Genomic DNA, 27,331 nt, shown 5'->3' on the forward strand with positions numbered 1-27,331 from the left:
TAATGGTACTACATTTACAATTGAGGAAAGTAAGCAGTGGGGTACCACAATGTTCTGACTTAAGATCAGTACTCTTCAATATCTTCATAAATGATTTAGATGAGAGAATAAAAGGGGAACTCATAAATCTGCATATGACACTAAGCTGGCAGGAATAGCCAACACCCTGGAAGACAACCTCAGAATCCAAAAAGATCTTGACATACTTGAATAATGGACTCTATCCAGGGGTGGGTTCCGGCAATCTCTACTGCTGGTTCACTCGTGGATGCACCGCGTGCTTGCATGCGCTTGATGCACGCTAATTTACACTTTATTTAACCACTAGGACATAATATGTTACCAGTTTCATTCTTTGTGAGATCCATAAAGTACATACAGCAACTGCAATTAACATAATAATTCCTCTATTAGGAACTGACTCACAGACACTCTCCTTTTTTCAATGTACCAAGTTTTATGAACTATAATTGCCTTGGGAATTTAGGTTACTTGACCTTAGAGAATCAAGTAATACATAAACCCACAGCAATCTCCCAATCACTCTGAAGTGCAGAATCATGAAATCTCTAATATGAGGACATAACAGAATAGCAATTTGCAGAGGCAGGGCTGACATCGTGGTGACATGGTGTGTTTTCATGGAAACTCGGCGAATCCTACCAGCCAATAGGTCCTTTTGGACCCAGGTCACCCTGCAGGGGTGATGAAGACAGAGAAGACACTCTGTCGATAACAAGGAGATCACAAACTCATTGTTTGATCCAGAGGAAGCTCTCAAGAAGAAAAAGACGGCTATTATGTGCCTGACCAAGGCAGTGAAGCAAGACTGAGGAACAGTGTAGCTGATCTGGGTGAGACTTTTCCAACTTCTGTTGAGGAACTTGCCACCTTAATGATTAGCCTGGGTAAAAGTGGAACTCAAAGAGGAGGAGGTAGATTTGTTTGTTTTCCACCCCCACCCCCCACCCCAAGAATAGCTGCGAGCAAGCTTGAGAGCTGTTTGCAGATCCAGAAAAGGGAAAGAGAATTGTATGAGAGAGAGAAATAAGTTTGAAGCTGGAAAAACTGGGCTGGTCATTTCAACAACAATATTAACTGAATTGAAAACTTTTTGGAATATGAAATTCTGGCTCTGGAATCCTTAAAAAGTTTGCATTGGATAATATAAGTTAAAAAGAGAGAAAAATTAAAGTAATAGAGCAACAGCGACATCTAAAGGCTGAGAAAGACTTTTAGAAGTGAAAGTGAAATGAACTGGCTGGAAGATCAGGTGGTTGATTAGCTTGTCTGCTACAAGCAATAAGCAAGTTATCTGTACCAGTAAACTGTTCATACTGGATAGCAGAAACAGAGAGTGAAACATTGTAACTTTTTAAAACATTGTAGCTCTCTGAACTCACATGGAAGCTAAAAAGATAGAATGAACTGAAGCTGGGAACTAGCAGGGATTTACTTTTACAATCAAGTGGAATACATTTTGAGTTCTCCTTTTGGTGATTTATGAGGCTTTTGGGGTTGAACACTGGGGTTTGGTGGGCCTTTGTGGATTACAAATTTATCAAGAGAAGAAGAGAAGAAGAAAAGAGTTTTTGAAGAAAACCTGGGAGTAACATAAAATAGCAACTTGCTCTCTCCAGCCTGAGAGGACATATTAAAAAGGTATAAACTATCTATCTAGTAAATGTGCAGATTGTAAATCTTTATCCAAATTCACTGGAGGCAACTAGCACATTGTGTGTCAGCACATTTCAAGAAGAAACCATTTCTTCTGTCACATAGAGATAACTTTAGCCTTTAGGCATATCTTAGATCAGTGTTTCTCAACCTTGGCAACTTGAAGATGTCTGGACTTCAACTCCCAGAATTCCCCAGCCAGCGAATGCTGGCTGGGGAATTCTGGGAGTTGAAGTCCAGTCATCTTCAAGTTGCCAAGGTTGAGAAACACTGTCTTAGATGTTATCATTTCTTTTTTTCTTAAATAGAAATATATTAACTAGAGGCAGAATTCTGAGAAACTGGACTGATGCAATAAACATGTTCAATTTAATATCCTTGCACAGCTTCAGAACTGACTCACTAGAATTTAGAATTGACTCACTAGAATTCCAGGAAAGAAGGAAATCTTAGTATTAAGCAAGAATAAATCTTGCTTAATTCTGTAGATATGTAAGAAACATTTTAGCCTCAAATCAGTGTTAGAGTTTAGGGTTAACTCTAAATATAGATGTATTTATTTTATATAGATATATTTATTTTAAAAATCTAACCCTAAAAATAGATTTATTTTGCTTTGTTTTATTATTTATTTACTGTATAATAATAGCAACAGCACTTAGACATATATACCACTCCACAGTACTTTATAGCACTCTCTATGTGGTTTACAGAGTCAGCACATTGCCCCCAACAATCTGGTTCTCATTTTGGAAGGATGGAAGGCGGAGTCAACCTTGAGCCTGGTGAGATTTGAACTGCCAAATTGCAGGCAGCTAGCAGTCAGCAGAAGTAGCCTCCAGTCCTGCACTCTAACCACTGGATCATGGCTCACAAATAAATATTTTATTTATTATTTATTTTTATTTATTTTATGAGTAACAGACCGAATACAGAACTGCTTAACTTATTTTCTGAATCTGTCTTTACCGGGGGGGGGGGGGGGGGTGTCGAACTTATCAAAAACAGTACCGTAAAAAACAGATTAGGAATTCAGGTTAAAATAGGCCAGGAAATGGTAAGAGAGCACCTATACACCCTAGAAATGTTTGAATCCCCAGAACCAGATGGATTACACCCCAAGGTTCTGAAGGAATGGCCTACTTGATCCCAGAACCACTGAACCATATCTTTCAAAGATCCTAGATCATTGGGGAACTATCAGAGAACTGGAAAGGGGCTGATATGAGGCCTCATCTTTAAAAGGAGGGAATGGGGGGGGGGAATCCAGACCTATCAGTTTAATTTAGTTTAGTTTCCTTTATTGCATCTCATACAACAAAATTAAATGCCAAGTTCAGTATCAGCCCAACATCAATACTTGGGAAGATTCAGGAAAAGATCATCAATCAATGAATCTGCATATATCTAGAGGCAAACAAAGTCATCACCAAAAGCCAACATGGGTTTGTCAAAAACATATCATGACAAATTTTATTACATTTTTGATGAAGTGACAAAATTAGTGGACCAGAGAAAAGCTATGGGTATCATTTACTTTTACTTTAGTAAGGCATTTGATGGACCACAACCTATTATTTGATAAGATAGAAAATGTGGGTTAGACAGCATCACCACCAGATGGACTGGCTGACCAACCACACTCAATGTGGAGTCCTAATAGAACTGCATCTACTTGGATGGACATATGCAGTGGGGTACCCCAAGGCTCACTCTCTTCAATATCTTCATCAATGACTTGGATGGGGAGATAGATGGGGAATTCATCAAATTTACAGATAACTCTAAGCTGGAATAGCCAACACTCCAGAAGATAAGCTTAAGATATAGAAGGATCTTTATAGATTTGAACATTGGACCCTGTTGACAAAATGAAATTCAGTGGTTGAAAAAAATAAAGTTCTATATTTAGGTAAGAAAAACAAAATGCACAGGAACACTATATGTGGTACCTTGCTCAATAGTAGTAATTGTGAGAGGGATCTTGGAGTCCTAATAGACAATCACTTAAATATGAGCCAGCAGTGTACTCCAGCTGCCACATTAATAAAGAGATTTTATCAAGATCACATGAAGTGTTAATACTACTTTATAATGCCTTGGTAAGACCACACTTGGAATACTGCATCCAGTTTTGGTTGCCACAAAGTAAGAAAGATGTTGACACTCTAAAAAGAGTGCATAGAAAAGCAACAAAGATGATTGGAGTCTAAAACATATAAAGAATAATTGCTGGAATTGAGTGTGTCTAGTTTAATTTTTTTTTAAAGACTAGGGGTGATGTGATAGCAATATCTAAGGAGCTGCCATACAGAAAAAGGAATCAAACTATTCTCCAAAGCACCTGAAGGCAGAACAAGAAGCAATGATGGAAACTAGTCAAGGAGAGACGCGCCCTAGAACCAAATAAAAATTTCCTGACAGTTGGAACAATTGATCAGTGCAAAGGCTTGTCTCCAGGAATTATGAATGCTCCAATACTGGAAGTTTTTAAGAAGAGATTGGACAACCATTTGCCTGAAATAATATAAGGTTTCCTGCTTGAGCAGGAGTTAGATTAGAAGATTTCCAAGATCCCTTTCAACTCTTCTTTTCTATTATTCTGTTATTCTGCTATAATACTTTATACCTATGTCTCTAAACAAACTGAGATTAAATAGCATATAATACTGACAGTTGCTGAATATTTTGCATTGTCTTCATTAAGCTACCTTTAAGCCATTTTTGCAGTAAAAGAGCCTGACTCCAGCAATCAATGAATAAATTGTAGTGATTTATCACCATCTTGTGGTATGATTGGGATACTACATCTTATTTTAATTTATTTCTCTTTTTAATTAATATGGATACAAATTGTTTTACAGAAGCAGTTCTATATTTCTCTCAACAGGGAATGTTTGCATATTAATATCTGAAATTTAAAGAATTATTTTTAATTTGTAATACAAAGTAATCCAAAATTGTTATTGTTAAAGAAAAAGGGCACAGTAGAGTTGTATGGAGCCTGTTTCCCTGAAAATAAAATCTCCCCAGATAATAAGCCCAATTGGGCTTTTTAGTGCATGCACTAAAATAAACCCTCCCAAAAAATAAGCCCTCCCCAAAAATATTGAAAACAACAGCAGCCATAAGGTGACCATGCTCACCATCTCTTGCACCTCACAAATAATTTCAGTGTGTGTAGGTAGGTAGGTAGGTAGGTAGGTAGGTAGGTAGGTAGGTAGGTGGATAGAGAGAGAGAAATAGGGAGAGAAATACAGTAGATAGGTAGGGAGAGAGTAGTTAGGTAGATACAGGGATAGAGAGAGATAGAGAGAGATAGAGAAATACAGTAGGTAGGTAGGGAGATGGAGTGTGTGTGTAGGTAGGTAGGTAGAGGGATAGAGAGAGAGAAAGAGAGTGAGAGAGAGAGAGAGAGAGAGAGAGAGAGAGAGAGAGAGAGAGAGAGAGAGAGAGAGAGAGAGAGAGAGAGAGAGAGAGAGAGAGAGAGAGAAATACAGTAGATAGGTAGGTATTTCTGCTGGCACAGCACTTGGTCAATGTAATTCTCATCAATCAGTTAAAGAGCTTTCCAAAAGGAAAACAAAAGTGATTTTGCACCCTGCAAACCTCCCCAGAATGGCCCGTTTTTCACGAAAACGAGCATGTTTTTTTTTAAGTCATGAATAATCGGGGGGGGGGGGCTCGCAGGGTGCTCCTGGGAGAATGGGGGGCAAAAACAAGCATAAAACAGCCCATTTTTTGTGAAAACTGGCCCATTTTTTGTCAAAAAAAATTGCATGCATAGTCTTATGGAGGCTTATAGAGTGCTGCTAGGTGCTGGGGGGGGGCAAAAACAGCCCATTCTTTGCTCATTTCTGCCCTCCCCAGCCCCCAGAGCTCTCTGAATGCCTCCATTAGGGTATGCATGGCCATTTTGGTGAAGGGGGTGAGGCTTCAGGAGGCCAAAAAATGCTGGATTCGATGTATAAGATGCACCCAGATTTTCAGCCTCTTTTTTGAGGAAAAAAGTTGCATCTTATACTCCGAAAAATACGGTATATAAATGTGTGTGTGTGTGTGTGTGTGTCTATGTCTTTGTCTCTGTGTATGTATTATATTTTGCATATTGTAAATATAATATTTGCATATTTTATTAAGAGCCATGTGACAATAGTGGTTAATATTGAGGGCTAATTCTGCTGACTGCCGACTGCCAGCAGTTTGCCAATTTGATTCTCACCAGTTTAAGATTGACTCAACTTTCCATCTTTCCAAGGTTGGTAAAATGAGAACCCAGATTGTTGAAGGCAATATGCTGACTCTGTATATCGCTGTCCAGAGCTGTAAAGCACTATGAAGTGCTATATAAGTCTAAGCGCTATTGCTATATATTTTGTAAATAAGGCAAATTCATTAAAATGTAAAGTGCAGTACACAAATAAACTTATATTATTAAATTTCTAAGTACTGTAATCCATTTCTTTTCTGAGAACTTAAACTATACCTATTTTGAAATCAATGATGCTTTGAATTAAAACATTAGAGAAATATTTTAAAATGTTTTCACCCTCCATACATTCCTATGACTCCAAAATGTTTCTGTCAATATTTGAACATTACATTCTTATATCTGTCAGCATGAGGTTTTACAATCTGGGAGAGAACCAAATGTTTCTTTCTGTGCCATGTTACAAAACAGTGCCCAGTATACCTACCTGTCCCAGAGGAAAAACCAGGGCTTTGGAAATTATAATTCTTTATTTCATTATACCATCTGTCAGCTACTTCGCTTCCTGCAAGACAAAGAAAACTGTGCAATGGAACTGGAATGAAGTGAACTCTTCCCTTCCCTTCTCTTTCTTCTTGACAGTTACAGATTATCAAATTCTTTTATTAATTCCAGTTTGATTAAGATATTGACCATTACCCATGATAATTTGATTTATTAAGAAATTATTAAAATAAGTTAAAGGAGATAGTAAGCACCAGTAGTGGTTGCCAATTTTTTTACTACCGGTTCGGGGAGGGCACTGGTGCATGACACTTCTGTGCATGTGCAGAAGCATCCAGGTGGGTGGGTGGAGCCTCCTGCCGCCATTTCTACCAGTTTGCCCGATCCGGGCCGAACCAGGAGTAACCCACATCTGGTAATCACATAATACTATTGAAAGAATTTTTAAATGCCTGGGTAGCTATGAAATAGCTTTTGTTTATGTATGAATGATCTGTAATTATTAAAATATTTGCTTGTGATTTTCTAAAATCATTTATTTAACATCAACATGCATATAAGTGCAAGATAAAAGAAGAATGTTGATATTGAAGTACTAACCTATATTGAGACTATTTAAAGACATACATATAAGAACCACATCATATTATGAAGTGAATGACACTGAGTACAGTTTTGTGCATATTGCCATATCAGAATGGGACAGCTGACTGTGGCCAGCTCACTACTGCCAACCTGCCATTACCAAGTTTCTGCAGGACAGTTCCACATGGCCAATTCACCATGGGGACAACTTGTTGCGGTTGGTTGAAGGAAAAGCCAGTTGGGTAGGCAGGGCAATAAGTGGGTAGGCAGAATGCATGGGGTGCAGTGGTCAAGCAAGTGGGTGGGCAGAGTGGGCGGGATGCAGCAAGATGATGGATTGCCTGGGCAGCTGGGGGAAAAGCAGAATGGGAAGCCGAGTGGTGAGCGGTGCAGTGGGAGAGTGAGATGGTGGCCAGAATGCATGGGTAGCAGCTGGTGAATGAGTGAGTGGGCAAAGTGTCTGGGGTGTGGCAAGACGATGGATTGCCCGAGCAGCCAGAGTGAAAGCCAGGCAGGTGAGCAAGTGGTAGAATTTAGAATTTAGAATTTAGAATTTATTAAAATTTATAGGCCGCCCTTTTCCCTGAGGGGACTCAGGGCGGCTCACAATCACAAGGGAGGGAAGTGCAACATCAAAAACAAAACAAAATGTGAACAAAGAAAAAATAGTAAAACACAACTTTCGTTCAACAATCAAACACTCGGGCGGGTGAATTAGGAACCTATCCCCAGGCCTGCTGGGAGAGCCAGATCTTGAGGGCTGCGCGGAAGGTCTGGACGGTGGTGAGGGTACGGATCTCAGCGGGGAGATCGTTCCACAGGGTCGGAGCTGCAACAGAAAAGGCTCTCCTCCGTGTGGTCGCCAGTCGGCATTGACTGGCAGATGGGATTCGGAGGAGGCCCAGTCTGTGCGATCGAATTGGTCGAAGGGAGGTAATCGGCAGGAGGCGGTCTCTCAAGTACCCAGATCCACTACCATGGAGTGCTTTAAAGGTGGTCATCAGTACCCTGAAGCGCACCCGGAGACCAACAGGTAGCCAGTGCAGCTCGCGGAGGACAGGTGTAACGTGGGCGAACCGCGGTGCGCCCACTATCACTCGCGCGGCTGCATTCTGGACTAACTGTAGTCGCCGGATGCACTTCAAGGGCAACCCCATGTAGAGCCCATTGCAGTATTCCAGCCTAGAGATCACAAGGGCTCGAGTGACTGTTGTGAGAGCCTCCCGGTCTAGGTAGGGCCGCAACTGGCGGACCAGGCGAACCTGGGCAAATGCCCCCCTGGTCACAGCTGACAGCTGGTGGTCAAAAGTCAGCTGTGGGTCCAGGAGGACTCCTAAGTTGCGGACCCTATCTGAGGGGTGTAAAATTTGACCCCCCAGCCTAAGTGTTGGTACATTCGCCAAATTATTGGGAGGGAAGCACAACAGCCACTCGGTCTTGTCCGGGTTGAGTACCAGTTTGTTAGCGCTCATCCAGTTCCTAACGGCCTCTAGACCCTGGTTCATCACGTCCACCGCTTCATTGAGTTGGCACGGGGCGGACAGATACAGTTGCGTATCGTCCGCATATTGATGGTATTTTATCCCGTGCCTCCGAATGATCTCGCCCAGCGGTTTCATGTAAATGTTAAATAGTAGGGGGGATAAGACCGAACCCTGTGGCACCCCACATGTTAGGGGCCTCAGGGACGATCTCTGCCCCCCGACCAACACCGACTGCGACCTGTCCGAGAGGTAGGAGGAGAACCACTGTAAAACAGTGCCTCCCACTCCCACCTCCCGCAGTCGTCGCAGAAGGATACCATGGTCGATGGTATCGAAAGCCGCTGAGAGGTCAAGGAGAACCAGGATGGATGCATAGCCTCCATCTCTGGCCCTCCAGAGATCATCGGTCAATGCGACCAAAGCGGTTTCTGTGCTGTAACCAGGTCTGAAGCCGGACTGGAAGGGGTCAAGATAACTAGCTTCCTCCAAGGCCCGTTGAAGCTGGAAGGCCACCACCTTCTCAACAACCTTCCCGATAAAGGGGAGGTTGGAGACAGGACGAAAGTTGTTTAAAATGGCTGGATCCAAGGATGGTTTCTTCAGGAGGGGTCTCACCACCGCCGTTTTAAGTACGGCGGGGAAGTGCCCCTCCCGAAGGGAGGCGGTCACGACCGCCTGGATCCAGCCATGTGTCACCTCCCTGCTGTTGGCAACCAGCCAGGAGGGACACGGGTCCAGAATACAGGTGGAGGCACTTACAGCTCGAATGGCCTTGTCCACATCCCCAGAGGCAACATCCTGGAACTCAACCCAGAGATGATTTGCCAAGCGGTCCTCCTGTGTCTCGGCTGGATCTACTGCGGTGGAGTCCAAGTCCGACCGAAACCGAGCTATTTTGTCCGCCAAGAATTGAGCATAGTCCTCAGCCCTACCCTGCAAGGGGTCTCCCGCATCCCTCCTGTTAAGGAGGGAGCGGGTTATCCTAAACAGGGCGGCTGGGCGTGACTCGGCGGACGCAACCAAGGCAGAAATGTATGATCTTTTGGCAGTTCTTAATGCTCGAACGTAGTCCTTGGTGCAGGTGGTTAGAAGTGCTCGGTTTGCCTCGGACTTATCGGACCTCCACTGGTGCTCTAGGCATCTCCTCCGGCGTTTCTTCTCCCGGAGCTCCTCGGTAAACCAAGGGGGCCTCCGGGATCCACTGACCCGGAGGGGCCGTAGTGGCGCAATCCGATCAAGAGACTCCGACGCCGCCGAGTGCCAGGCGGCAACCAGAGTCTCCGCCGAACTGTGGGCGAGAGTATCAGGAATGACCCCAAGCTCTGTCTGGAACCTCAATGGGTCCATAAGTCGCCTGGGGCGGAACCACCTGGTCGGTTCCTCCTCCCTACGGTGGGGGTTTGGCCTCCGGAAGTCAAGCCTCAGTAGGCAATGGTCTGACCACGACAGGGGTATGTTCTCATTACCCCTCAGACCAAGATCACACATCCACTGCTCCGAGAGGAATACGAGGTCGAGCATGTGACCCGCTGCATGGGTTGGGCCCCGAATTACCTGGGTCAAGCCCATGGCTGTCATGGAAGCCATGAACTCCTGCGCCCCATCAGAGCGTTCACCGAGCGATGGCAAATTGAAGTCCCCCAGAACTATAAGCCTGGGGAACTCAACTGCCAGCTCGGCTACTGACTCGAGGAGCGAGGGGAGGGATGCTGCAACGCAGTTGGGAGGCAGGTACGTTAGCAGCAAACCCACTTGACCCTTGAGGTCCAACTTTATCAGCAGGGACTCACACCCGACAAGCTCCGGAGCAGGGACCCTACGAGGTAACAGAGACTCCCGGATTACAATAGCCACACCGCCACCCCTTCCCTGGGCTCTCGGCTGATGAAGCACCTGAAATCCCTCTGGGCACATCTCTACAAGGGGGACTCCTCCTTCTGTGCCCAGCCAGGTTTCAGTAATACATGCCAGGTCTGCCCTCTCGTCAACAATTAAGTCCCGGACGAGGGGAGCCTTGTGAATAACAGACCTGGCATTTAGCAACAGCAGCCTGAGACCAGGGTCCTGGGTACTCGCGCCATCTGGTCTTGGAGTGGGACTCAAAGGGCCGGAAGGAGGGATCTCTGTAATGTAGCGAACCCTCCTTCCCCGGTAATGGCTAGCCCTAAGGTCCCCGCCGTATCTGCCTCTCCCTGTCACGACCGCAATGCTCCGACCCACTCCCGTGGCCGTAGTCCCCCCAATCACCCCGGTACCCCCCGCCTTCCCTAGCAGGTCCTCCGAGCCAAGCATACTCAAACACTCACACAACCAGTCCCCACGTAATTATTAAAATACACAAATGCAACAGTAATAACAATAAAAGTGGGTCACTCACACACTTACATACAATCCCATATACTCAACATACTAAAGATAGAAGAAAAAGGGAGAGAAAAAAGAAAGAAATAAGAAGAAATAAGAAGAAGGTGGTGAGCAGAACATATAAGAAGAAGGTGGTGAGCAGAACATATAAGCCAACAACATTGCTTGTTGCTTGATATCAAGAGAGTGGGTGGATAGAGCATGCAGGGTGCAGCAAGAGGTTGGATCACACCACCAGCTGCAGTAGCAGCCAGAGCTGAAAGTGCAGAGTGTGTCCCTGCAGAAGCAGCTGCCCGCCGCCCAATTGGTGCTCAGTGCAAGCTGCCATGGGATTAATGAAAATGAATCTGAGGCATAGGAAGCTCAGTGTTTTGTTCTGTTTTTTTGCCTTGGGCATACAGTATATGCATATTATCTTTTTTTAAAAGTTCCAATGGCTGGCTGAATTGCCTCCCAGGAATCTTAATTGCCACACTGGGCTCCAGAAAGAAGTGGCCGAGGATGGTGAGGCCAGCCAGAGCAGGCAGTATAGGACAACTAGCTGTATGGGGGTGGGGAGGGGGGTTTGATAAGGTGTACTGACTCACCATGGTCACATAAGATGCATTGGACAGGGAGAGCAGTGTTCTGTGTGCTTCCTTAAAGTGGCCCAGACCAACTTGAATCGAACATTGGTTCACTAGCAATTGGGCTGCTGCGGCTGCTGCTACATGATGGGACATGCTCCATGTTGCTTCTTCTGCTGGTGGCATGGTCCATCCTCCTGCCACACTCACAAGCTTTGCCCACCAGCTTTCTTACCTGCCATACCCCGCATACTCTGCCCACCTTCTCGCTTATCTATCCACCTGGCTTTTCTTACAACCGTCCATGGTGAGTTGTTCCCCAGTGAGTTGACAGTGTGAAATTATGCTGTGTCAACTTGGCAAAGGCGAGTTGGCAGAAGTAATAAGTTGGCTAGAGCATGCTGGCCAGAGGAAGCCAGCTATGGTAAGTTGTTCAAGATCTCTATAGCTCAGCCAACAACATTGCTGTTACAAATGGAAAAATCCTTACGTACATTACTTTGAATTCCATGGCTAAAGTTGGAAAATCAATGTGAGATGGCATATGTCTATGCCCTGCATATTCCTTTTCTAGTTTCACTTATTTTCAACAACTTTTTCCAATCATTGGTGCACTGTTGTTACCATCTTTCAAATCTTTGTTACCTTATTCCCATTCTCTGCATTTTATCACTACAGTCCTGTGAGGTAGACTGAGTGGAAATATTTTCTAGCCTCAAGTTAACCTATGAGCTTCATGATCAAATGAGGACTTGATCTGGATCTCACTACCTTAGCCTAACAATTTAACTACTTTCCTAGTATCTACCAAAATTATCCAGCAATAATAGATTTATACACAGCAGATTTAGATATTGTAGAGACAAGATAACTATTCAAGAATAGTTCATTCCCTTTACTTGTGGCCACAGAAAATGTATGAAAAAACCAAGAATAGAAGTGCTTGATGTATTGCAAATTTTGGTAGCAAATAACTTCATCTGTTTTCTCCAAGGCAATTTAATATATTCTGTGATTTACCATGTTTCCCTTTACCAAATATTCTAATATTTAATTGCACATCTTACTTTTTAAAGCACACATTTGGAAATACCAAATACTGCGCCACTACGGCCCCTCCGGGTCGGCAGATCCCGGAGGCCTCCTTGGTTCACCGAGGAGCTCCGGGAGATGAAGCGCCGGAGGAGACGCCTAGAGCACGTGTGGAGGTCCGATAGGTCCGAGTCGAACCAAACACTTTTGACAGCATGCACCAAGGATTACATCCGGGCATTAAGAACAGCTAAAAGAACACACATTGCCACCTTGGTAGCGTCCGCCGAGTCCCGCCCAGCCGCCCTGTTTAGGATAACCCGCTCCCTCCTAAATAGGAGGGAGACGGGGGACCCCTTACAGGGCAGGGCTGAGGAGTATGTTCAGTTCTTGGCGGACAAAGTTGCTCGGTTTCGGTCGGACCTGGACTCCACTCCCGCAGATCCAGCCGAGACACAAGGGAATGACTTGGCAGACCATCTCTGGGTTGAGTTTCAGGATGTTGCCTCCAGGGATGTGGACAAGGCTATGCGAGCTGTGAGTGCCTCCACCTGTATACTGGACCCGTGTCCCTCCTGGCTGGTTGCCAACAGCAGGGAGGTGACACGAGGCTGGATCCAGGCGGTTGTTACCGCCTCTCTTCAGGAGGGGTACTTCCCCACCGCGCTCAAGGCGGCGGTGGTGAGACCCCTCCTGAAGAAACCGTCCTTGGATCCAGCCGTTCTTAATAACTATCGTCCAGTCTCCAACCTCCCCTTCGTGGGGAAGGTTGTTGAGAAGGTGGTGGCCTTCCAGCTTCAGCGTACCTTGGAGGAAGCTAACTATCTTGACCCCTTCCAGTCCGGCTTCAGGCCCGGTTACAGCACAGAAACCGCTTTGGTCGCATTGACCGATGATCTCTGGAGAGCCAGAGATGGAGGCCATGCGTCCACTGTTCCCTCTAAGGTGCGTGCCTGCGCGGCCGCGCATATAAAAAGAAATCCCCGCGCAGAGGTTTCTAACTGCCGCGCAGAGATTTCTACCAAAGCAAATGTGGGGAAGTCCTTTGCAGGTGGCTAGAACTGGCCGCCCGCAAAGGACCTCCCCAGACTTGTTTTGATGAGCCGCCAGTCCTCTTGCTTCTTCTCCTTCACCAGCAAAGCTCCCGCTGGCTTCCCGGCCCATGGCTTTGGCGTCTCTCCCTCCACGCGGAGCCCCTGAGCTGGCTCCCGCGTTATCCCTCCCCCTTCCTCCTCTGCCGTGCTTTTGAGGCCGCGGGAGCTAGTAGGAAAACGGCCGAGCCCTCCGCCGCTTTCCTACTAGCTCCCGCGGCCTCAAAAGCACGGCAGAGGAGGAAGGGGGAGGGATAACGCGGGAGCCAGCTCAGGGGCTCCGCGTGGAGGGAGAGACGCCAAAGCCATGGGCCGGGAAGCCAGCGGGAGCTTTACTGGTGAAGGAGAAGAAGCAAGAGGACTGGTGGCTTTGAAATGCAACCCCTGCCTTGGTCCCGCCGGCCGCGGATTTGATTCGGCGTAAGTGGGGGCCGAACACATGCTGAGCCGACTTTGCGCAGTGAGGCGGAGTAATTCAACCCCCCCCCACAAAGAACGTGTGTGTGTGTGTGTGTGTGTGTGTGTGTGTGTGTGTGTGTGTGTGAGAGAGAGAGAGAGAGAGAGAGAGAGAGAGAGAGAATTGGATCAAAATTGGTGGCCAAAGGAGTGGAGGGAGGGAGGGAAGGAAGGAAGGAAGCCCTCCCCCTGTGAAAAAAACTGAAGATGGAGCAGTGAATGAATAAACCATAAAAGCAAGAAACAGTTAAAGCGTAAGTAAGCTGAGGAGCAAGTTCTCAACTAAGGAAGCAATATAAGAAAGAAATATAAAAAGCTCAATATGCCAAAACACTTATTTTAGTCTTCATTTAATTACTTGTATTGTAGTCTGATGTAACATCTTTTTAAAGTTAACGTTAGAAAAGATAGGGTACAAAACTTAAATAATAAAAAAATGTACATTCATTTTGAAAAATAAATGCAATACTTGATTAATTTCATATCTTTATTTAAAATAGTTTTGGCATGGCATATGATTTTATTGACTCAGTTGGAAATGATGTGGATGTTGTATCTGACTCTGAGGTATATATATTCTTAAGTAACATAACATATAGCATATTGTCCAAACTTGCTAGACTATTTAATTGATCTTACTACTTTAAAGGGGGAGAGTTTCATGATAAATTATTTTATTACATTTATGTTGCATTTATATATTATATTTATTACATTTATATTTCACATTATATATTTGTATTGTTATTTTAGTGTTTATTGTCAATTTTGATAGATATTATATTGATATATCAATACTGATTTTACTCATACTAAATAACAATTACTGCTATTATTTATCAGCATCAAATATTTACAGTTTTTAATATTGAGTTAGTCGTATTTTAGAATAATAGGATTATCTTTTAATAGGATAATTGGCAAAATCTAATTCACATGTGATGGGTTGCATTCCAAAGAATGTGAGAGGACAGGTTGCCTGCAAAATGCCAGGACCCAGGACCCTGTTGGTGCCATGTCTCTCTCTAGCCAGTCTAACAATGTAAAAGCTGAGCAGAAGTCTTTTTTTTTTTCAGGGTGAGCGGAAAAGTATAGTGTTTGAGTGGCACTTTTCATGTCTGGCATTCATCGGGCTGAAACCTCGCTCGCAATTGGCGCTTGACGCTTGGAATGTTGCGCAAATGTCCAGCAGACGCGACAGCAGTTCAAACTGTGGCTCTCTTAGGTGCTCAGGCATGAAACTGTGCCACTCACACACTGTACTTTTCCGCTCACACTGAAAAAAAATTAGAGGGAACATTGCATGCGTCCATCCTGGTTCTCCTTGACCTCTCAGCGGCTTTCGATACCATCGACCATGGTATCCTTCTGCGACGACTGCGGGAGGTGGGGGTGGGCGGCACTGTTCTGCAGTGGTTCTCCTCCTACCTCTCGGACAGGTCGCAGTCGGTGTCGGTGGGGGGGCAGAGATCGTCCCCGAGGCCCCTAACTTATGGGGTGCCGCAGGGTTCGGTCTTATCCCCCCTGCTATTTAACATATACATGAAACCGCTGGGCGAGATCATTCGGAGGCACGGGATAAAATACCATCAATACGCGGACGATACACAGTTGTATCTGTCCGCCCCGTGCCAACTCAATGAAGCGGTGGACGTGATGAACCGGGGTCTGGAGGCTGTTAAAGACTGGATGAGAGCTAACAAACTGGTACTCAACCCGGACAAGACCGAGTGGCTGGTGTGTTTCCCTCCCAACAATTCGGCCGACGTTCCAACACTCAGGCTGGGGGGTCAAAATTTATACCCCTCAGACAGGGTACGCAACTTGGGAGTCCTCCTGGACCCACAGCTGAGTTTCGACCATCACTTGTCAGCTGTGACCAGGGGGGCATTTGCCCAGGTTCGCCTGGTGCGCCAGTTGCGGCCCTACCTGAACCGGGAGGCCCTCACAACAGTCACTCGAGCCCTTGTGATCTCTAGGCTGGAATACTGCAATGTGCTCTACATGGGGCTGCCCTTGAAGAGCATCCGGCGACTGCAGCTAGTCCAGAATGCAGCCGCGCGAGTGATTGTGGGCGCACCACGGTTCGCCCACATAACACCGATCCTCCGTGAGCTGCGCTGGCTACCTGTGGATCTCCGGGTGCACTTCAAGGTCCTACTTACCACTCATAAAGCGCTCCATGGTAGTGGATCTGGCTATTTGAGAGACCGCCTTCTGCCGATTACCTCCCTCCGTCCCATCAGATCGCACAGAGTAGGCCTCCTCCGAATTCCATCCGCCAGTCAGTGCCGACTGGCGACTACGCGAAGGAGAGCCTTCTCAGTTGCAGCCCCGACGCTATGGAACAATCTCCCCGTGGAGATCCGCACCCTCACCACCGTCCAGGCCATCCGCACAGCCCTCAAGATCTGGCTATCCCGTCAGGCCTGGGGATAAGACTTTACTCTCGCCCCTCCCGAATGTTGAATGAATGTTGCGTTTTTACTGCTAATTATTTGTTACTCACAGTTTCTTTTGTGTTTTGTCCTGCACTCCCCTCCCCTATTATTGTAAGCCACCCTGAGTCCCCTCAGGGAAAAGGGCGGCCTATAAATGTTTAATAAAACTAAAAACTAAAAAAAATACATATTTAATTTTTAGAGATATATATTTAATCATATTTTTTAAAAGTCTGCAGATTGATATATAAATAAGTCAAGTTTATGGATGTGTACAAGCAAATCAAAAAGATTTACTTGCTCAATAAAGGAGTGGGATGAAATATCAGAATAAAGAAAGAAATGGAGAGATGTCAATAGATCAGGTTAAAGGGAAATCCATGTTACTGTACTTTGAGTTCTCATGGTAGGAAAGAAATGAAAATTAAGGGAACCTTTTCATAATTTAAAAAATGCTACAAGCAAAATTCAAGAGAAATTAATGTTGAAGCTCCCTTTAAAATAAACTTCCCAGATCATTCTCCTTAATGCAGAGTTCCCCTTTTGCAAAAATTTTAAAAAAGGATTTTTTTTTTACATGACACACTTCACTTTATTCCATTAGTCCATAAAATTCAAAAATTTTCTTGATTATAGTTCAGCTTAAGTTTATAGGTCTGCTTATAGTTCAGCTATCAAGTTACATCAGAGTAAATGGAATGTGCATAAATGGAATCTTGGCACAGAGCTGCTCCTTCTGGAGCATGTGGGATAATTTGCATAGAAACTTACACTGCATGATATTTAGAACTCTAGAGAGCGTACAATATCTATGAAAGATTTAACAGGCTGTTGAGTAGATACTTTAAATGCATTTATTAATTGGGGTTCTGTTTCTATGTGCTATAGATTATGCTATATAGCAAGATATATATATATTTACACTAAAAGGTTTGATACATGCTTTTCGTATATAGGAACAAAGATTTTACCTGATTGATCGTATGAAGCCCATGCTAGATTTTCTCCACATTTTCCACTGCTAGATTCAGGACTGTGTTTGAGGATTCTTGTGCTAGCAAGTGCTTCTGAATACCTTGTTTAATACAATAAACAAGTATTTGCTAAATATAGGGAGCACATAGCCTAAATGATTTAGTCAGACGTATACATGATATAATTTGAGAAGAAATTTTACACTGGTGGGAAAAAGTCATCTACCCCCACTTTTCCTGCTAACCTTTCCTATTTTATTGTGCTGCCTCTGCTACCTTGAGGACCATGATTTTTTCCTGTTTTATGGACAAGTGGATTGCTTTTTAATATGACTGTCTGACTGGGCCTCCAGTCCCAGCCCTAGCATGGTGCTTCTTATATTTAATAAAATTGAGTTTCTTGCATTTAAGCTTTCTCCTCTTCAGTATTGAATTTCTGTGACAGCCTCCATCTTGAACGTCTTCTACTTTTCAACTATGTTCTAGATTGTACTTCTTGTTGTATCTAATTCTTGTCACAATTTGATTTGACAATGAATACTGTCTCCTGTTGGTACAAACATTATTCCCTTTGAAGTAGATAGATCTCTATTTATTTCAATGCTCCCGCTCCTAGATTTGCAATAGTTGTAACTGCTATTTAATTCTCCAGTCTGAAGAAGCCAATAGCTGTTCATGTAAGCTAGATTTAGTGTTATTTGAGCCAACACGTATATTTGTTTTTCTAGTGGCAGAAATTGCATGGAACAGGTTCACACAAGTATATTTTGGCAATTGCACTTAGCCTCTGGGCAGTTTAGAATGTCAGCAAATTGCCCCCAACAATCAGAAGGACGGAAGGCTGAGTCAACCTTGAGCCCCATCAGGAACAAATTCCAAGCTGTGGACAGAGTCTGTCTGCATTCTAACCACTGTGCCACCAGGGCTCCTCTTGTATGACCATCCCTCAATTTGAAAGCTCTACCAACAGAGGGACACGGTGGCTCTGGGGCTAAGGCGCTGAGCTTGTCGATCAGAAAGGTTTGCAATTCAGCAGTTAGAATCCCTAGCGCCACATAACAAAGTGAGCTCCAGTTACATATCCCAGCTTCTGTCAACCTAGCAATTCGAAAGCATGTAAAAAGTGCAAGTAGAAAAAATAGGGACCACCTTTGGTGGGAAGGTAACAGCGTTCCGTGCACCTTCATGCCAGCTACATGACCATGGAGATGTCTTCGGAGAGCGCTGGCTCTTTGGCTTAGAAATGGGGATAAGTACCACCCCCTAGAGTCTGGAATGACTAGCACATACATGTGCGAGGGGAACCTTTACCTTTAGCTTACCAACAGTTATTCATGCTTTAATTACCCTATTTAGCATTGTATTTCATATAAAGCTATCCTTGAATGTATCAAAACTTTCCGAGAAATGCACTGAAGATAATCTGAAATTAGATTTTTTTTAAAAATCAGAACTCAACTATGCCATCTATGAATAGTGTAAAGCAGCACATAAATGAATCAGAAGAGTAAGTCTCTTCAATCTGCCACAGTATTTGAAGAAGAAACATGAACCTGAATTACAGGTACTTGCAGAAGGCTGTAGAAAAGCAGAAATAGCATGTGTGGTATCTCGCTCTTCCTTCAAAAGCAGGTAGTATAGAGGCAGATGTAGAAGCAGATGTATAGTCTCTTGCTTGGGCAGGAGGTTGAACTAGATGACCTGCAAGGTCCCTTCCAACTCTGTTAATCTGTTAAATCTGTTAGTAGTATTCATCCTCATTGCTGAGTTGCAATTCAGATGCAATCAGAGGTGGGTTCCTACCAGTTCGCACCTATTCGGTAGAACCAATTCATCAAATCTATCGAACCAGTTAGAAGAGGTTCCACCAGTGGACCCGGAAAACAGGCCACACCTACAGAAGAGGTTCCAAAAAATTTTGAAACCCACCACTGGTCCTTGGATATGATTATTCTACACTATCATGCTCATATTTATAAAACTCAGTGCCTCTGTGAAAGGTAAGGATGACTACTGCGTTTGTGGTGCAATCAGAACATTGCGTGTGTTGAATTAACGCAAACCAAAGATGCCATTTAAAAAACAAGTTTACATCATATTCTTATGCATGCCAGTGCTGTGTGTGAGGTGATTTAAGGTGGTTCTGACAAGTGTCGTCGGCATCTTCATATCCGGTCACATGGGCGGCAAGCCACTCCCACAAAGGAGGCCACACCCACAGAGTAGGTTTGAACAATTTTTGAAACCCACCACTGGATGTAGTCCATTAGACTTTAATGTGGTTGGCAATTTCCCCACCCCAACTAACAAACGAGATATTGCTGCCTTAATATAACCAGCAGAGCTTCTTTTTCAGTACGTGGAGCAGTCACTTATTCCTCAAGGGGCAATGTTGGGATTATGCAGTCAGATTACAGATGAATTCTGCTTCTTGCCATTTTCAAGCTCTTTTGCAAGAAAAGGTGGAGATTGATGTGCAACACAAACAAATCACTTGGTCCTGTTCTAAGTAAGGAGTAGTGGTGGTGATGAGTGAGATAGCCTCTTTTGAAATTATTTGCCCTCTTTTCAGCATTCAGATGTAGGCTAGATGGACACTTCAACTGGCTTCTATACAATGTGGTGCTTGAAAAGGGTCAGATCAGGAAAATATTCAACACTTGGGGGAAGGGGATTATACCAGATTTTTTCTTTTCTTTTTTTTAAGAGCACAGCTGCTGAACTTTGACAAAAAGGAAGTCAGGAAGGAAAAAAAGGGGGAGTTGGGAATCATTTTAAAGTAAGCCAGCAGCAAACTGAAATCTACCTTTCCAACGAGAGACACAGACACATTCTTCCATGGGCAGAAAACACAAAGTTCATCAGAGCTGAACCAAAGAATGAAACACAGTCAAACATTAACATTTACTTTAAACCAATGGAAGGTGTGTGTGTGTTGATGCTTGTTTCTCACTGGAAAAGTAGGTAACAGATGCAGGAAATAAGAATAGCACATTTCAGCCACTCTCTTCATCTTCCACCCTGCGCTATCTGAAGGCTGCTGCCAAAGCCCGCTGTATTTCTTGCCATCGGGCACGCACCAAAAGTGCACCAGAAGGGAGAAGTGCCAGAGGTGCATTTAATTCTCCAGGGGTGGAGGGGACTGGTTGTCAAGATTTGGGTTGTGATGCATTGGCTATGATTAGGCATCCTTGGAGAAGCAGTTGAGAAGTTGTGGTGGTAGTATATCAGTGGATGAGGACCAGCCATGCACAAAGTGCCTTGAAAGGTCCTCTGCTGGAAAATCTGGGCTGAAATGGGCAAGACCCTGTGGTCCTGATGAATTGTCCCATTCTGCCAATAGGCAGCTGATAAGTATAGAGGCCCATCCCACAAGTGTGGCTTCATCCACCAAGCATGGAGGCTTGTTTAGGAGTCTTTCTAGCATTAGAATGTGATGCTGGGCCTTAATCTAGCTGAACTCTTCCACTCTTTTGGGCTTCTTTTGGTTTTGCAAAGCTTTTTGGTGCTTGTCTGTCCTCAGCTGGATGGTGGGCCTCCCAGTGCCTCCACCACCACTCATCTGGTACCCCATGCTTGCTTAACAATCTGCACATTCATTTAACAGTGGCATTAGGCAGAGCAGGGAGTGGGGGGTCATTAAGTGATATTATCGCACTTAACATTTTTCACCACTTTCAGCCATAATGGGTCACAGGCTCCATTACAGTCAAGGACTACTTGCATCAAAAAAGTAATCTGCATCATTTACTTATCATTTAATTAAGAAGATCTAATTGTACTTACTGCTGTGCTTCTCTGTTTAATTTTTTACAGAGTTTTAGTGAAGGAACACCGTGCTTCTTCCTGTAGTCATTGTGGGCTCTTAAGACTTCTTCTGAAAATTGCTTGGAGGCTAATAGAGTATAAAATAATATAAATATTACTAAATAACAGCACATCAAAACACAAAATCCTACAGTAACTTACACTTTAAGCCTAAAGAAAAAAAATCAGTTTTATCAATGTATAGAAAACTTACTCTACAATATTTGCATCTTGGATATAGGAACTCTACAGAGATACATTTTGGAATTAAAATTTCAAACCCACCAGATCCATCCATCCATTCTTCTGTTCAACAATTAAATAGTTAATAAATGTAGGCACAAATTAAGCTGGTTAACCCTAAACTAATATATCCTAATATTCTTATGGGAATTCTGCTGATAATTTGAGGGTGATTGTGCTGTCCTTTATTCATCCCCAATTTGTCTCAAAATATGTACAGTTAGTCCTTGATTTATTACCATTTGTTCAACAACCATTCAAAGATACAAAATCACTGAACAAAAGGACATGTGATCCATGCCCACTGCACTGCATCTGTGGTCACATGACCAAAATTTGGGGTTGCTCCTGGACCTAAAGCAGGAAAGGCAGCCATTGTGAGCTCCCATGCTGAGCAGCTTGGAAAATCAGCGAAGTGCTTCGTCCGGGTGAGACAACAAGATTGCTTGAAAGTACAACATTCCTGTAATTAACCTCCGGTTGAAAAAACTCTTTTAAAGAAAAAGTGACAGGAGATAGTGGGGGACAGGCATTAGAAAGCTCTCCCACCCTCAGACCAGCAGCGAACAGACAGACGGAGCCATTTACAGAATAAAATAAACTATAGATCTTGAGAACTGTTTAACTGTTGAAGGGCTAGAAAGAAAATTGGAACTTTGACTTTTACTTTACTCTTTATCTTTTACAGACTTTTATAGGCTTTTACCTTGCACATTTGTTTCTCTCTGTTTTCAAGCAGTGAACTTAAAAGATAGAGATGATGAATTATTTGTTTGCACTGCTATCTAGTGGTAAATAAAAGCTGGTTAAAAAGAAGAAGAGCTGCCTAAGAAAATGACCTTGAAGTAGGGCTGATAACATTGAACTGATGATAAAGTAGCTCTAGAAGGAAGAAATTAAGACCAGCTGTGTAAACATGGTGTTGCACTCTCTTGCTACATTATAATGGGCTGCTGAGAAGCAGAGAAGTGGGAGTGGGAGGCACCATTTTAAGGTGGTTCTCCTCCTATCTCTCGGACAGGTTGCAGTCGGTGTTGGTTGGAGGACAGAGGTCGACCCCTAGGCCCCTCAAATATGGGGTGCTGCAGAGTTCAGTCCTGTCCCCCCCTCCTATTTAACATCTACATGAAGCCGCTGGGTGAGATCATACGCCGGCACGGGATCAAATATCATCAATATGCGGACGATATTCAATTGTATCTGTCCGGCCCGTGCCAACTCAGCGAAGCAGTGGAAGTGATGTGCCAGTGCCTGGAGGCTGTCAGGGTCTGGATGGGAGCAAACAAGCTTGCACTCAATCCAGACAAGACCGAGTGGCTATTGATGTTGCCTCCCAAGGTTAGTCCATACATTCCACCTCTTAGCCTGGGAGGTGAAATTATACACCCCTCAGAGAGGGCCCGCAATTTGGGTGTCCTCCTGGACTCACAGCTGACATTAGAGCACCATCTGTCAGCTGTGACCAGGGGGGCTTTCCCCCAGGTTCACCTGGTGCACCAGTTGCGGCCCTACCTGGACCGGGAGGCACTTCGAATAGTCACTCATGCCCTCATCACCTCAAGACTGGATTACTGTAACACGCTCTACATGGGACTGCCCCTGAAGAGTGTTCGAAGACTACAATTGGTCCATAATGCAGCCGCGCAAGCGATATGGGGTGTATCTAGATATACTCATGTTACACCTATCCTTCGCGAACTGCACTGGTTCCCCATTGGTCTCCGGACGCGCTTCAAGGTGCTAGTCGTTACTTTTAAAACCCTACATGGTTTAGGCTACCTGAGAGACCGCCTCCTGCCACTTACCTCCCATCGACCAACAAGATTGCACAGGTTGGGCCTCCTCCGGGTGCTGTCAACTGGACAATGCCGGCTGGCGGGCCCCCCGGGGGAGGGCCTTCTCTGTTGCTGCGCCGGCCCTGTGGAACGATCTACCCATAGAGATCCGGACCCTTACCACTTTCCCAGCCTTCCGTAAAGCCGTCAAGACCTGGCTGTTCCGGCAGGCCTGGGGCTGTTGATTGATATCCAGCCCCGCTTAGATGGAATGGATGATGTGGACTTTTAAATGTATTTTTTATTCTTAAATTTTAAATGTTTCTTTTGTCTTGTTGTGAGCCGCCCAGAGTCCCAATGGGGAGTGGGCGGCATACAAATTTTATTAAACTCGAACTCAAAACTCAAAGAGAATACCTTTTGATAGTGTGCTTTTTTTAATTGGAAGAAGAAATTTGGTTAAACCAGACAACTCAGACTAAAGGGTTTCTTTTTTCTTTATTTTTACTTGTCTACTTTGGTCCTTTTCAAACGCAATTTTTATCTTTCTCCTTCCCCACCCCCCCAACTTGCCTTTTTTATTTTTCTTCTTTCCTTTGTTGTTTTGCAAGGAAATAAGGTTTACCATTGTGGAATTAATTTGGGGGCCTTTTTCTCTTTCTTTCTTTCTTTCTTTCTTTCTTTCTTTCTTACTTTTTTTTTTTTGAGCTGAGAGCCTTTCCACCAATCCCATTTTTCTTCTTTTTCTTTTTTCTTTTAACCCCATGTTGGCACTACAAAGCGAATGAATTAAGGTAGCAAGAACCTGAAGATTGGGTCCAAGAACAGGGGTTGGGTTATTTTTTTTTATTTTTTTTTGAAAGTTGGTGTTTGAGCTGCTGTGGGCAATTCCAGGATTACAATTAATTTACCAATTTACCTTTTGGATTATAAAATTGGATTATAACTCAAACACAACAATGTCAGAATCAAACACCAAGATGAAGAAAATAACATCATATGCATCTGCAACAGCAACACTGCTTCAAATTTTTGGTAGCCTCTCAGGATAGGCTGTCAAGAAATATAGATAAAAGCAATTGCAGTAATTTTCTTTATTGTTGATTGCTAGAATGACAGAATCCTAGCAACTCAGGAGTTTTTCTCTGCCCCAGCTTATACCAAACAAAATGAATTAAGTTTGCTTTGAATTCTTTTTTTCCTGACACTTTCCTCTAGATGAACAATGGATGATAGATGAACGGATGGACAGACAGACGATAGATAGACAGACAGACAGACAGACAGACAGACAGACAGATATTGTGGCCCGTCAGCTGCCAGCAGAACGAGCAGCAGAGGGAGATGAGGTTGAGGGAGAGCCTGGGCCAACTTCAGAGTCTTTGGTCTTCACGGCCTGAGTGGAGTGAGAGCAAGGAACAGATGGGGCTCATCCCAAATGCATGTATGCCTAGAGAGGAAAGGAGAGGAGAGCAAAGCAAAGAATAAGCCAGCTCTCACAGAAAAGAAGACATAGATGCTCACCAGCCCCTCACTGACTGGGAAATAAATAGTAGGGATTTGGCAATGGCCAGTTGTCAAGACAACCATTTGTTTTCCAGTGTACAGCAATCACGTCAGATTTCTTTGCCAGAACCAGGTTTGTTGGGACTAATTTCTCTGTATTTGAGGTGCCAATGGAATCTTCCTGCTGGGAAATAATAGGGGAGTGAATTTTCCTGAGCTGATGTGAACAGAGACTGTTCTTGTCCTGTTTTTAGAAGGGGAAAAGACTCATTTGTGACTCATTACTTTTCATTTTGTTTATCCAATGTGAACAAAGACTGTTCCTGCCTTGAGTTAAATAAAAAAGGATTTGTGTTACTCATGAGTAAGCGATTTCAGTTGCTTGTGAAGGCTGGGTCAGAACAGTTAATAGATAGGTAGAGGAGTGGGCTGCTGGGGGGGTTCACACGGGTTCTGGCAATCATCTAGCTAGGATTCTGCCCAGTTCAGCAAACCCCCAAATGCCACCCCTGGCTGGTCATGTCTGCCCACCCCTCCCACCCCTCCCTACCCTCCCAGGAGTCTCCACGTGGGCCATTCATCATGCCAGGTATGTGCAGGGCCCATGCAGAGGCTCGGGAAGGGGGGAAATGGGCCTACCAGAGGTTCCCGAAGTCCAGAAATGGGTCTGTTTCCAGCCTCCGGAGGGCCTCTGGAGCCCAGGGGAAACAATTTTTGCCCTTCTGGAGACTTGAAGAAAAACCCCAGGGCCTGGGGAGGGCAAGCACACACACATACCATCGTGGTGCAGGAGGCTGACCAGGTCATGCGAACCTTGGCCACACCCACCTGGCAATAGGGCAGTGAACTCATTGCTGCAATTTTTGAAGCCCAGCCCTGGATGCATGGATGGATGGATGGATGAATAAATAATAATTGGTTAAACTTATGATCATATCAAACAAAAATAAAATACAGGAACTGATTTCCAAAGTATAACAAATAAAAGAAAATACAGTAATAATATATATGATAAATACAAGGAATCAACATCAGATAAATACAGTACATCACTTTTACATGACACCCAATCAGTTTAATTTAACAGGTTCTTAATTCAACTGTCTTATCTATAAACTTAGCAGCTCTGCTCCTAATGTATACATTAGAGCCCATGAGGAAATAGGACCCTCTTCGATTCCAAATATAGTGGGCAGTTCTTTCAAATAGGGTTGTTAAGTATCTAAGGTTAATATTCTAAATGTGGCCTTCTTAATGACTTGTTTCTTCCACTCCCATTCCCAAAGCCTTGATTACATTCCTCCATACTTTAATTATGCTTTCTGACTACTACACCTTGATATTTTGCTCAAAAGAACAAGAAGTAATATGTTCTGGCTCTGCCACAAGGCAAATGTATAGTATTATTTCATATCTATTGCTATCACATTGTTCAAGTAAACACGGGAAAAAAAGGAACATTCGTTTAATAGAGAAAGGAATGGTTTTGGACAGCATGCTTGTAATTTTCAGATCTTAAGATAATGGAGTGGTAAAATCTGATTTGGGCCTTTGTGATCATTTTATTAAATTCATTTATAGTTGAATGCCAGTAACTAAAATACCAGTATTTGTTAATTTAGGTGAATGAAATGAACAAGGACACACATTCAATTTTACAGCTACTAAAATTGTCGGATGAGCAGGCACAAAAACAGCCAGGGATGTGATTGAAGCCTAGGAAAACGGCTCGTCAGTTAAAAGGAGTGCTGATTTACCATCAGCCTATCAAGTACTTAGAAGGAGGGGGCTAGGCAGCACAAGCAAACCACAGCTAATGACTTAAAAGCCAGCCATCAACCCAATCAACACTTTAAAAGCCAGATACCGCAGGCCCTATAAATGCCACACATGTACAGCACACACTCTGCTAGAGAGAAGCTCCCTGAAGATGGACTCCAACACAAGTCCAAAAGCTTGGAAGACAAAACCTCTGGTCCTGGGTGACCAACCCAGATTGGATCTTGCAACAAATATTCACCTTATTCATGAGAAATTACAGTATTAGCTTGGATTTGAAAAGTGAATTTTAATAAACTTGGAGCAATAAGATGGGCAAGAGGATTTTTTTAAAGCAGATAGTAAAAACATAGTTACCAGCAAGGGAAGGAAAAGGATGCTATAGTAATTTCATTAAAATGTTAGTTTAAAAGCTGAACATTATAAAAAATAAACTACGAGAAAAACATTTCAGAATAAGCTGAAATTAGGAATGATACCAATAATAATATTATCTCATATGCGCTAATGATAAGAGAAAAAAAAATAAACATTTTGCAAGCTTCTCGGTAAAAGTCATATCAAAAAGAAAAAAACTACTCATCTCCAAGTTTGGGTTGGTCTTCTTTGAGAAAAAAATTTTTCACCAAAATTCTATCTGAGCTTACAAGAAATAACCAGTGGTTTTGAATTACTTCTAATCTCCAGACTGGAAATTTTGGATGAATTTGTTAATTTTTCCATACTTCAGTGTATTGTTTCTAAATGGTGGGAATGCTGTTAATATAACAGAAATTAATTTCATAAAGCAATTGAAAATTATTTGTTATATACTGATTAGCATGCTAGTTAGGTATG

At 43.6% G+C, this 27,331-nt stretch overlaps 1 protein-coding gene across 1 annotated transcript in view; it reads right to left on the minus strand.

Moving 5' to 3' along the window:
* The window catches only part of GLIPR2 (GLI pathogenesis related 2), a 49,217-nt gene that overhangs the window by 2,285 nt on the left and 19,601 nt on the right, over positions 1–27,331 (minus strand). The window contains exons 2-4 of the mRNA XM_087713187.1: positions 21,171–21,279; positions 17,382–17,485; positions 6,375–6,452 (exon numbers count right to left, since the gene is read on the minus strand). Coding sequence (XP_087569313.1) covers positions 6,375–6,452; positions 17,382–17,485; positions 21,171–21,279 — 291 coding nt within the window. The remainder of the gene's footprint in view (positions 1–6,374; positions 6,453–17,381; positions 17,486–21,170; positions 21,280–27,331) is intronic.

This window comes from Thamnophis sirtalis, unplaced genomic scaffold, assembly GCF_051295495.1.
Source record: "Thamnophis sirtalis isolate CommonGarterSnake01/CBP01778 unplaced genomic scaffold, rThaSir2_p1.2 scaffold_4, whole genome shotgun sequence".
Taxonomy (NCBI): domain Eukaryota; kingdom Metazoa; phylum Chordata; class Lepidosauria; order Squamata; family Natricidae; genus Thamnophis; species Thamnophis sirtalis.